The sequence below is a fragment of the Megachile rotundata genome, chromosome 5, assembly GCF_050947335.1.
Source record: "Megachile rotundata isolate GNS110a chromosome 5, iyMegRotu1, whole genome shotgun sequence".
NCBI lineage: Eukaryota > Metazoa > Arthropoda > Insecta > Hymenoptera > Megachilidae > Megachile > Megachile rotundata.
The window spans coordinates 18,188,914-18,202,688 of record NC_134987.1 but is presented as its reverse complement, the minus strand read 5'-3'; the positions used below and the strand labels follow the sequence as shown (position 1 = coordinate 18,202,688).

The 13,775-nt window shown below is 40.0% G+C and overlaps 1 protein-coding gene across 13 annotated transcripts in view; it reads left to right on the top strand.

Annotated features, from left to right (window-relative positions):
* The window catches only part of unc-13, a 300,331-nt gene that overhangs the window by 271,756 nt on the left and 14,800 nt on the right, over positions 1–13,775 (top strand). For all 13 annotated transcript variants that reach the window (XM_076531755.1, XM_076531753.1, XM_076531752.1 and 10 more), the window contains 3 exons: positions 10,273–10,414; positions 10,917–11,363; positions 12,438–12,588. In XM_076531755.1, coding sequence (XP_076387870.1) covers positions 10,273–10,414; positions 10,917–11,363; positions 12,438–12,588 — 740 coding nt within the window. The remainder of the gene's footprint in view (positions 1–10,272; positions 10,415–10,916; positions 11,364–12,437; positions 12,589–13,775) is intronic.

Here is a 13,775-nt window from a genome sequence, read left to right as displayed (position 1 = left end):
GTGATGAATTGAACGTCTTATTATCACAGTAGAGGTAGAATGCTTCCATCATTCTCTTCGCGCAGATGGCAGCTTTTATACGAAAGATTAACGATCATTTCGTGCATCGAAATAGGAATGCAACGAGCGGTGTGGAAAGATTGCAGACAGAATACTTCGATGCAAAGACGTTGCCACGACGAAACAGAATGCAGAAGATGCCGGAAAAATTCAATTTTCTTCGCGTTATTCCCGCGAGAAAACCACGGCGAACAAATCCGCGAACGCAGTCGTTTCGGCGAATTTACGAGCCAAAAATGTACACTCGTCGAAAAGTAGAATTCCTGGCACGGAGAGGCGGAACGTGGTTTAACAGCTTTCGAAATTTTAAAATACTTGCAAGTTATTTTATATTTTTATACTTTTTGTTGATACTCTTATTAATAGTAAATTCACATGGATAGTTATTTTGAAAGAATCATATAAGCTACAGAAATAAATACATGATTTGATGTCCATATTAATTCTAGGTTCTAATAAAAATTTACAAAGATTTCAACAATTTTTTTTATTTAAAATAAGAAACTTGTGATTCGATCATTTGATAAGTTTGGTTATTTTATTATTTTAAGTAGTGTTATTTTTTTAAAAAAGACTTTCAGGTATTCCTTTAATTATCACATCTAAAAATTTGTATTTAATTTTTAGTTAGTGGAATAGCAATGTACCAACTGTCTACGGAATACTTTTATTTTTCTGCAGAAATGTGGAAGTGTTTTCCACAGTAATGCGACAAGATGGAAACCGTAAAAGCTCATGTATAACTCGTTGACGCAAAATTGGTGAAAATAACAAAAATTTTGTTCCATTACGATATTGAACAGCTCAACGTGTGTAACTAATTCAATTTCGAGGTGGCTTTCAGGAACAGAGACTTGAAAGGAGAAAATAAATACGATACTATTGAATCCTGGAAAGTCTCGAAACCTTGCTACATCAATTTCGCGTTGAAACAATGTTTTCGTTTATTTCCAACGTGCTCTCGTCCTCGCCTACGAAAAGACAGTATAAATAAAAATTTTTAAGACTGCAAGACATTTGGAGAATTGAATGAATTCAAAAAAGAGTTGCAAAAAATTGAATTCATAGAAATTCATAGAAAACTCGAAGATGCAATTCTCTGAAAAGTTGCAACAAAGTAAGGAAATGAAAAAAGTAAATAGAGAATCGTTGAATGGAGAAAGTTATGATAATATAAAGCACGGAAAGATTCCCTTTTCGACGGTTCCTCATCGCGATAAGTTTCTGCTCTTTGACCGCGAAACGAGGGCGAAATATCGAACGCACGGAATTTCAAAGCGAAACTCGGAGTTTTTCTCTTTTGAATATTCGCTGTTAACGTTTGATTCGGAGATTCGGTATTTTTAACGGTGAAAAGGGAAAAACGAGGCACGCGAGTTTCGCGAGCACGAAAGCGCGCTATCGCTTTTCAGGCTGCCTGAAAATCCAGCGCCGAAGAAATCGCGTTGCGGCTCGCAAACACTTTTTTATCTTAGGATAAAATCGATGGTGGGAGCTCGAAAAAGCTTTAAACCAAGCTCGTTTGAAGTTCTCTACCTCATTCGAAGATTTTCCTAGGAAAAAATGAATATGGCAGGGAAAAAATGGGTCACGTTTAAGCGGATGAACTCGAAAGAAAGTTTTATCAGAATGGTAAGTTACAAGCGGGAAAACATAGCTGCGAAAAGGGAGAGGTAAATAAGGCTGGTTGTAATGAGCGAAGAAAAAGAAGCAAACGTAAGCTCCTTGGGCCAAGTTTTTTCTTGTTTCAAGTTTCTGTACGTCTTCGTTTCGAGGGGAATACGTATACACCGGACGAAACAAACTTGAATAAAAAGTAAGGGATGCTGAATAGCGGAAAAGAAATTGAATGGAACGGATTTCGATAAAAGGGTTATTTTTGTGAGCGAACGAATCGAAGCTTGTCAGAAAAATATACTTCGAAATCGGTTCGGGAAATATACAGTCAAAGACGGAAAGCGCGTGTTGATTTTATGTCAGCGAACGAACACTTTCTTTGCTCTGACAAAATTGAAGCATAAACAAACGCGAAATAAAACAGAGGACGAAGGGAATATTTGTTCGACTACCGTGAATGCTTTATAAAAACATTCATCGGATCGAATTGATTTTCCGCAAAAACTGCAATGATAAATTAATAACGCAATTTATAATTCAAACGCGAACATGCAAATGATATTTTTCAATTTTGACCGGAAGAAACGGCAAATTAATCTCGGCACAGTGAAGTTCGTTAAGAGTAATTTGGATTCCAGCGATCCACACAAAATTAGCAAACTTTTACTTTAATTTCTTTCGTTGGCAACAAGCGGATAAAGTGGAGGCGTTTTTGCATCGAAAAGAGGAACGCTCGAACAAATGTGCCATGGTAAACGGAAACTTACCATTCCCTTCGTTCCCAGCCTGGACAAATGGAATTGCCAATTAAGTCGAAGACATCGGGGCGCAATGGGTTAATTAACGGGACCAAATTGTGACTCAGGGCAAACCCTCTCGCTTATCGAGACCAGTTTCGAAGCTGCTCCTGTTTGTTCCCGTTCGATTTTCGAGAAACGCTCGCCACAAATTGGAGCGGGACAATTAGTAGGAAAATGAACGAACGAGGGTAAAGAGTGTCGAGTAACGGGCCAATAAAAATTACCGTCGAAAACGGAAGAAACAAGCGTCAAACAAGGGCGCCAATCTATTTCGAAGACGCGGTTCAACGATCGCCTTGGCCGAAAAACGATTACGGCAATTAAAGCTTTCCCCGGATGAAGAAGCGGTATCGTGAACGAGGAAGAACGAACGAGGAAAGAGAAACGAAAGCTGCCGAGAGGAAGAGAACGATCATTAGAGTAATTGCTGCCTCGTCACGAAGCGGGTCAACAGTTTCCTTCCTTTTGCTCTTTGCTTCGTGCGCCGTTGCCCGCCAAACGTAGCCAAAATTTTCTTGCGACGGATGGTCCGTCGATAGACACGACGAACCGTGAAAAGACGTGCAAATCTTGAAATCAACGAACCTGAAATGCCGCGTGTCCAAATTGGAGTATTTCGGCGTAAACTCAGCGAAGATTATCGATATTGTAACAAGATACTGCAAAGAGTAGCTGATAAGAAAACTAAAATAGTAGACTTCGTTGTGGAAGTAGTCTCCAAATCTCCAAATTTTATGCTGTCCATAAGCTCTCTCCGCTCTGCCCATATTTTTCTATACCCTCCCTAGGGTTTCTTAAAGCTGACACGATTATGGTAGAAGAAAATGAAACACTTGTTCTAACGTAAAGAAAACGTTGCACTAAAGTGTATAAGAAAGTACAGACAGATCGATATTGTACAGAGTTCAAACTTCATCACCAAGTTTCAACTTGGTTCATTGTCACATGAAATTCTATTAATTCTAAGCAACGTCGGTGATACAATAACCCTTTCTATAAGAAAGATAATATTATAACATCCACTCGAGAATGCATCTATAAATGCAGACTACACAGTGTCTGCAACGTAATAAATGCATCTGACAACGCAATAAAAATGTTGCACCTTTTATTTACCACACGACAGCAACATCTCTTTCGACAATTAGGGAAACAATGTGACGCTGCAGTCAGTCGTTGTACCGCGAAACGTCCATTAAAGCTGCAAGAATATTTTCACCGGGACGAATGCTGTTTGTTCTCGACTTTACGGCAACAATTTGTTCATTCCGTGCGTGAAACGGGCGCAAATTTCAAATCGGCCCGTATCAAGAGAAACTAGGGTAACGGACGAAGGAGAATCCAGATGGAAGGGTCGTCGAGCCGGGTATCTGGGTGAGAGGGTGGGCAGGGTAACAGTCGGCGTTACTTCCGCTTCCGCCCCAGTAATTAAATCTCTTGACTCAGTGGGCGCAAATTAAAATCGCTACGACCCCTTCGCCGCCCTGTCAGCCGAATGCGGATCGCAACTGATACGTACGATCTGCGAATATTCGGGGAGAAACGATCGAGAGTGAGGAACGAAAATTACATTCGAGTACTACAGGGTTAACCCCTTCAATACTCACAAGCATGGACGTTTAATTCGTTTTTAAATTCATCGACCGGTTGCATATTTAAGTTGTTTTTAAATTCAGTAGCCACATGTGTGGACCTGGAATCCACATGCGTGGACTCATCGACTGTGGACGATTTAATTTGTTTTTAAATTCATCGACATATATGTGAATTTAATTTTGTATAATATACATTCTTGTACAATTTACATGTATAATTCTGATTTAAACTGGGTAAATAATTACAAGAAAAGTTCTATCCTTAACTACATCATCGGTTAAAAAGGGAGACGAGGGCAGAGATGCGTTGAGAGGTTATGAAGGTACATCGAAGGGTGACAATGAAGCTTTTCATCAACGAAACCGAAGCATGCAGCTGAAGTTCAACGAAACATCTCGCGAAGTGAATGAATGACTTCGTGTAAAGTACGGTTCGTGGTGCATTAGGTCGTTGAATAATCATTTCGGGAATGCTTGTAAAAAGTCAGGCATTTTCGAGTCTGAAGTTAATCTGAAACTTAAAGTTTGGTAAATGTCTACATCGTTAATGTTTCTGATACAAAACGACACTTATGATGTATCGATATAAAGCTTGAAGCTGAATCAAAATGATAGAGAATGTTTCAATCAGTCTCTAACTCTATGTATAAAGACTGAAAGGATTTGAAATCCTTTGAAAATGGAGGATAAATTTCTGCATCGAAATAGCGGTATTAAGAGAGATTTTATTATAGGAATACGATACGTTTGATACGATATCGAGTAGCAGCATACAATTTTAACCATGGAATCAATTTCTCAATCAAGTATGACCTTCTTCAGAATACTATAATCGGATTACCCGAGCGAACGGCGTTTGAATACATGAAATACAGTTTCCAGACTAACTGGATACCCGATATTTGTAGGAAAAACACGTCTAACCGGTTCAATTCGTGTCGGAACAGTCGACTAACAAATGGTTCTCGCGCAAACCGCACGAATTAAGCAGTGTTTATTCGACCGCGTTGTTTCGTTTGTCTTCGGGCTATCTGGGGGTCATGTAAATGAGGTGATACACTGGCGGAGTACACGAGACATCGTGTAAAATCAATGTTAAATTGTAAATAACGTTGGTGCATCTGCAGATGGTCGACTCGGTCGTCGATAAATGTTTCTGTGTCAAGATCGACGGATAAAAATGTAAAAAATTGGAAAATGATTTTCAACGGTAATCGAAGTGTTGCGCCTGATCCGATGCTACTCTTACTTTTTCTTCAATTATACTCGTGAAGTTGAAGAAGTACGTTCTATAGAAAACTCGAGAGAACAAGTGGACATATTGATTGAACCGTTCATTCGAGACTGAACAATTCATTGTACAATCTCATTCGGTATCATGCAAACTTAGTACCCTTTCTTTCGATAGTCGAATAGAAACTATCTACTTTCTTCCTACCCTCGTTAGACTTCCATTTAGGCGTTAGATATTAAACTAGCTCTCTACTATAATGTTCCTCGTTACTTTCGTAATCAAGATAGATCCCTGCACCGGCGATGCTTGCAATCAGATCGGCCATCTTAGAAAAAAGAGAAAACGATGTAAATTTAAGCAAAATTTTAAAAATTAAATTCGCGATTACTCGAGTACACATTTTTATACTTTTAAGTTTTTATTGTCTGCTCAAATTTCATCTGCTACGTTCTCAAAATTTACGCAAGGAAAATTTCAATGAATATCTGACTACTCGTTTCCATATTTTAACTCCACTTTTTACGTTGATTTATGAAAAAAATTGTTCATATTCATACAACAATGATTAGCAGAGTATTTGATTATCCGCGCAAGTGTTAATTGGAGAGTTAGGCAGGGGTTGCATTCGTTAACGTTGCAATTAGCCCCAAAATCACGACAATGTAGCGTTCATGTTACCAATTTATCCATCATCACTTGATCAGTTGGTTAATTGAAAATTTGATCAACCAGACCACCTACGATAACGTTGGCATAACATTTCATGTTGGTTTCGCGTACACGCAGGTAACTGCACTGATAACGAATGCAATTATATGTCATCCCCGGAAAGCGCGATTATGTTCGGAACAGTGACGATTGCAAAACTTCGTGGTGTCTGCGAACGCTGTCTGATTGAAAGCTTGCTGGTGTATAATTTGCGGTGAAGATTGTGATACGAAAGGAATCTGAATTTCCTTCGAATGAAAATTAGTCGAAATGGTTGAAGAGTTCACTGACGTCTTTTGAGGTAATTAAAAATAATTAGTTGAACCAGAAATCCGAGAATATTTTCACAAAATTTTTAGCGATAAAACAATTTTTTATTCGGTAAAAAAAACTGATAAGCTTTAAAGGATTAATAATTTGAACGATGTACAGGCTGGAATGAAGTTCACGCATTTTTATGCTTTAACGCAGGCGAAAAGTGCAACTACACTTTTTTTAACGAAACTTTATTCTCTTAACTACGTTATCCGATGCAATTTTCACTCTCCAAAAGCAGTAAAAAAGTTAATTCGTTTAGAAGTAAAGTGCAGTTACAATTTTCAGTTGTATTCAATTTTTTTAACTCAAAATCAATATACGCTGTAAATATTTTGACATGCACCGTCGATACAATATTGTAATCACCAAAATATGGGCATTAATTAACAAAACGGATTATTATTAACAAAACAGATTGTAAGCATTTGAAACATACGAAATAATGAAATTTCCGTGTGCTCCAATAAAGAGGGCCTCGATGATATCGATTATTCCTTCCAATTTTCATTTGCGAGCTGTGGACGAGATATTAATACCGGTTCGGCGATTAACTTAATCAAATTGACGCAGCAAAGTAAAATATAAAAAGTAGAGATCTAAAGACGTCAGTGAAAGAAGGCAGGTTTGGCTGGGTTCGTTCCGTAATTACCCAATTTCGTCTAATTTTCGCCGAATTGCCAGGTTCCCGTTTGCACGACCTTTACCGCAGACCCGTAATTCAGTGCCCTTCCGTACGATTACCCAGTAGTCAGTTCTAGAGTACTTTTCTCTCCGATCTCCCCCTCGTAGAGTATCGATTTAGAAGAGGACGCTCCTTAGGCCACCCTCCGTTAATCGCCCATCGCGTAAAACAACCTCGCCCGCGAGTTTAATCGCTCGGTACACGTATCGACGTTTTAATTCGTCGACGAACGCCGGATTATAACGATCCACCGAAGTAAGACGATTTATTCGTGAACATTATTGGTCACAACTGAACACAATCAAGATGAACACGAGCGGTCATCGACACGGGGCTCGCAGAACGATGCACACACATATAATAAGTATAATATACATTTACGCGAACAAACATACAAACACACACACACGTACACGCACAAACTCATCGTGGAGTGAACTGCGGCCACAACTCGAAGATTTAACGAGATTAGGTATGAAATCGACGTACGTCGAGGACGGGAAGCATCGGCGATCGTCCCCCCTCCCCATCGGGGCCAATTAAACGAGTTAGTAGCATGGGCATGTGTGTCTGTATGTTTCGAATCGCAGCACGTCGATCCTGTGATATATATGTACTACTTACGTGTTCTATATGTGTGTGTATGTGTATAATGTGTACATGTATATACACCAGTACTTTAGTTTGGCGAGCGTGGTCTGCTTCGAGGAGGTGACGAATTTGGGGAACAATGTTCTAACCGATTCGGTACTCACACGCGATCTGATTGCTCGGAATACGATTATGTCGTGTTCGCTGCAGGTGTTTACGAACAGATAGAGTTTTCAGACCTTGTGAATTCTCTACACAAATTCATAGCTTTTAATCGATATTTATCGCTGTTTAATACAGTACGAAGAAACTTGCACATCGGTATTTTATCGAGAAATTTCTTTGCTAATGTTTCAGAAAAATGTAGGTGACATTGTTTGGTAAAACCCATAACGTGAAATATCAGATCCCCAAATCGTTGTCGTCTCGAATTAAACCACCGATATTTGTTCGATGTACCCACACGACTCACGCCGAGCTTTTGCACGCTTACGAGGTGGCTGCAAAAAGAAACGTGACCTCAGTTCGATGGTTGTTAGATGTGCATGAGACTGTCGGTATGATCAATGGTAACTGTGTTGGAAATATGACAAGTTTTCGTATCCTGATAGGTGTTCACAAACCGCGTGAAATCCTCCGATCTCATTATCGATACGTAAATGTTTCTCGATGTGTTACGTGGTGATAAGTGAGAGGCAAACTGTTCGGAATATCTATCGAGCCAGCGACGAATCAATTTCCCATGGAAATTAATTTCAACGAGATATAACCATATGTTTTATTATGACGATTTTTCATGCCACGCTGAAGCGAAGGTAAACATTGCTTGAACCGAGTGTCGATCTAATTACCTGTTGCCCATCATCCGAGAATGCGATGGCGTAATTAAAGCGGAAAACGGAATTAATTTCTCCTGTAAATGATGTTTGCGGAAAATTCATGCAAATGAAAACACAAGCCAGAAATTTTCCAGGGAAACAACCAGCACTTTTCCGCGGCGATAAATAAAATTGCGAAAGGCTTTGCATACGTGGTTTTCACCTCGTGCGCAAACATTCCCGACTCCGTGGACCTTTGAATCTAATTTTCATCGGGTTAAATGCGCCAGAAATCATAATCGGGTAAAAAATGTTGCACCTCTGATTTTCGCGATTAAACGATTTCTGCAAGTTTGCGTTTTAAATTTGTTTCTTTACTTTTTTCATTTTTGGAGATGGACATTTTGGAGTTTCAAGACTGCTAGATTACTATATTTCGAGGTTCGTACAATTCGAGATTCCTATATCTTGAGATCTCTGTGTACCAAGATTCATATGTTCCGAAATTCCCATATTCCGAGGTTTCTATAACTGAAGAATCCCGAGATTCCCATGTCCCAAGGTCCCTAAAACCCAAGATCTCTATATTCCGAGATTTCTACGTCCTGAGGTCTCCACATCCCCAAATACCTACACGCCGAAATCTCTATAGTCCGAAATCCTCATGTTCCAAGATCTCTACAACCCGAGACACCTATATCCCAAAATCCCTATATTCCACAATCCCTACATCCCGAGACCTCCACATCCCCAGATCCCTATATCCCAAGATTCCAACACCCCCAGAATACTACATCCTCACATCCCCAAGTCCCTATATTCCACAATCCCTACATTCCGAGACCTCCACATCCCCAGATCCCTATATCCCAAGATTCCTACACCCCCAGAATACTACATCCTCACATCCCCAAATCCCAAGATTCCTACACCCCCAGAATACTACATTCTCACATCTCCAAATCCCTATATTCCACAATCCCTACATCCCGAGACCTCTACATCCCCAGATCCCTATATCCCAAGATTCCTACACCCTCAGAATTCTCCTACATCCTCACATCCCCAAATCCCCATAGTCCCACGTCCACACCGTTAATCGAAGATACTCTTTATTTCGCAAGAGACGTTATCCGAATTTGTGTCAGTCTATTTAGAGCATCGAATCCACTAAAAGTTATATTGCCTCAAGAAAAGTGTGGCTCAGTTGCGAAACTCGTAACCGCGATCGTGTCTGATCATCCGCGCAGGGGGATCGGTCTCGTGAAACTGATCGTAACATACTTTAACGCGCGACACTTCTCAACTAACGTGTAATCCTCTTTTCTAACGTAGACACACGAATTTCACGAATTTACGGCTCTTTCAGAAGTTGTGTCTGATTAATACTCCGTTGAACAAAACGAAGGTCGTATCTGCAACTAACATAGACGAGGATTTAATGGAAAAATTCTACAGAAGTAGAATTCAGTGCAAGCTATACAATTTCTGATTTTAGAGAAGATATTTTGAATCAAGATTGAAATCGCTTTAAAAACCAGAAATAGAAAAGTTGTAAGAGTTACATCAAAGCTTGATTTTCTTGGCAATTTAAAAATTGAATTGAACGAACGTGAACAACTCATTCATTGAATAGTTGCTAGGAAGTCGTTTTCTCGAGTAAGGGCAACAGGTAAAGTTTCCTATCGGGCAAGGTAAATCGAAGTTTCTCGCGGTAAGTAAAGAAATAAGGGAAGCAGAAGTAAGTGGTGAATTCGACGAGTTTCGAACATTATGTGGAGCGCGTATCGTGTTAGGCAAGCCAGTGAAAGATGATTATCTAACGATGAATTTTCTACAACTTCCACAGTGATCTGCGCTCAGGGGCTGATCGCGAAAGACAAGAGCGGCACGTCTGATCCGTACGTGACGGTCCAGGTCGGCAAAGTGAAGAAACGAACCAGGACGATGCCGAGGGAATTAAATCCGGTTTGGCACGAGAAGTTCTACTTGTGAGTAATTTTATTATCGCGAATCTGCTAGACACGTAATATCGATATTCCTCGCGGCAGGAAAAACTCGGAATATTAAAATTACCGAAGGCTCGTATATTTGAACTTTTCGGCTTGAAAATTAAAGATATTTCTACATTTCTGTTAGGAATAAAGAGATACATTGTAAAAAATAAATGTATTATGTCATTTAGAAATATTAATTTTTGCTTGTTTAACGACATGGGACATGTGCTAAAAGAAGCTTCGTTAATTAAAATAAAATATTTCTCTTGCACTCCAGTTGCAATCTGAGTCACTCCGATCGAACGCCTATTAAAATTTCTCTTTATTGCTGAGAAATTACCGAGCTTGATTTTGAACCTCATTTTCTTTTCCAAAACTACTATTGTCCAGAATAAAAGTTAACAACTTTTACTATCTCACCCGTGGCTTTTCGGGAGTTAACAAGTGAATCAATATTATAAATATTAGCGTAACGAAATGAAATGCGTGTCCACAGCGAGTGTCACAACTCGTCCGATCGGATAAAAGTGAGAGTGTGGGACGAGGACAACGACCTGAAGTCGAAGCTGCGGCAAAAGTTGACTCGAGAGAGCGACGATTTCCTCGGGCAGACCATCATCGAGGTGAGGACGCTCAGCGGCGAAATGGACGTCTGGTACAACCTGGAAAAGAGGACAGACAAGAGCGCGGTGTCCGGCGCGATTAGGCTGCACATCAGCGTCGAGATCAAAGGAGAGGAAAAGGTGGCGCCTTATCACGTGCAGTATACATGTCTGCACGAGAATCTCTTCCACAGTCTGTGCGAGAAAAACGACGGTGTGGTCGCGTTGCCTCAAGCGAAAGGAGACGATGCCTGGAAGGTCTACTTTGACCCACCTGGCGAGGAACTCGTCGACGAATTCGCTATGAGATACGGCATCGAGAGTATCTACCAAGCTATGACGTAAGTACTGATAATTAACCTCATTTTCAATCATTTTGGCGGGTTCAAGTTCTTTTACCACCTCTTTGTGCTCATTTTCCCGGGAAGTCTGTGCAAAGTACATTTTCTTGTATTGTTACTTTTATGTGCATTTTTATGCAGATTAATGGAGGTACAGCGCGAAGAATCACGATATATTAGTACTTAGTGTATCGCTGTATACTACGGTACTAGGTTGTGTTTAATGACCGGTCTGTGTTTTTTAAGATTACACGTTGTAGTTCCACGCTCTGTATATACAGGCGTTATATTTTTATATGTTGCATTTCTATGTGGGATACTTTTACGCGTGGTATCTCCATGTATCGTATTTTCACGCGTTATATCGCAACGCATTACACTTCCACGCGTCATATCTCCATGCATCGTACTTTCACGCGTTATATCGCAACGCATCGTACCTCCACGCGTGATACCTCCACGCGTCGTACTTCCATGCATCGTACTTTCACGCGTTATATCGCAACGCATCGTACCTCCACGCGTGATACCTCCACGCGTCGTATCTCCATGCATCGTATTTCCACGCGTCATATCGCAACGCGTTATACTTCCACGCGTGATATCTCCACGCGTCGTATCTCCATGCATCGTACTTCCACGCATTATATCGCAATGCATCATACCTCCACGCGTGATATCTCCACGTGTCGTACTTCCATACATCGTATTTCCACGCGTCATATCGCACCGCGTTATATTTCCACGCGTGATATCTCCACGCGTCGTATCTCCATGCATCGTACTTTCACGCGTCAAATCGCAACGCATCGTATCTCCATGCGTGATATCTCCACGCGTCGTATCTCCATACATCGTACTTTCACGCGTCATATCGCAACGCGTTATACTTCCACGCGTGATACCTCCACGCGTCGTATCTCCATGCATCGTATTTTCACGCGTCATATTGCAACGCATCATACCTCCACGCGTCATACCTCCACGCGCCATATCTTCATGCGCCATATTCGCACGAGTCGTGACTACACGCATGACATTACTAATTTCCGAATTTCCACGACTATTTTTCAGACACTTTCACTGCCTCTCGACGAAATACCTATGTCCAGGTGTGCCAGCAGTAATGTCAACCCTTTTGGCGAACATAAACGCGTATTATGCCCATACCAGTGCAAGTTCCGCAGTTTCGGCTAGTGATCGATTCGCTGCCAGCAATTTTGGGGTGAGTTCAATGCAGTACCAGAGTTATAGTAAATAAAAAAATAGTAGACATACTGTTCCGTCATAATAAACTATTCTTTATAATTATATTCTGCATTGTCGAATTTATATCTACTTTATAAAATTAAAAATAATCACTTTTATATTACTGACGCTAGTTATACAAATTTTTTAGTAAGTCAAATGTTGACACAGTTTCTCATTAACCCAGTAAGTTTATTCCCTTGCTATCGATTCGTTCTGATATTCCTGTACCAATGAATTTTGAAGAAGTTGAATCTCTGTAGTTATATCAATTTCATTTGAAAATCCTTCGGTTAAACTGGTCGTTTTTCTGCCTCGTCTACCTCGCCGCAACTTCCTAGAGCCTGAAATTGAAAACACGACGAACGGCACGCGCTACGTAGCCGGGTCTAATTAAGATTTTAATTAAGATTTTTTTTCGCACCGACTCGATTACTTTCGTCCACTGGGATGTTTGGCGGTGTGTTCTTCTCTGTAAAGTGTATGTCTGAACGGTAGAAAGACAAAAAAATTAATGTGTTGAGTCTCTTCTTTCCTTCATAACAATTCTTAGCTGCGCATATACGACGTACCTTATATTAATTTAAATTTATGAACAGCAGCGTTCCATTTTTACTCGTTCACTCTTATTAAAATTTTATATTAACGTATAATAAATTTAATAAAAATTTGCTTACATAAATTGCTTCTTTGAACAATGTGTAACAAACACAATGTTAACAAAAAACTACTTTTAAGTAAAAAAAAATGTAGGTTGAACTACGATAAAATTTGCTTCCGTTACTGAAAGGTTAATAAAATATTTCAAGAATAATTTCGCTCGAAATAAATCGGTTAATGTTTAGAGCTTGACAAGGATTTTTATAGGGATTAATCTTATCGCAACAAAGTTTCGAAGAAAAGCACGAGCACACTTTTCGCACGAGTTCCAAGCCGAGATCGTAATATTTAATGAAACTTGATGTGCCTTTTACGCTGTACTTCTGTTCCTGTTAAACGATCGGTTAAGGACGTGTAAAACGAGCAAATATTCGAGGACACTTTTGACTATGCAAATGAAAGCTGCAGATTTCACTGCTCGTTGCAGGGCGGTTTTAATAAAATGATGCAAATTTTTTCGAAAAAGTTGCTGAAAGGGAAGCAAAAAGACAGGGGCTTTCTGTT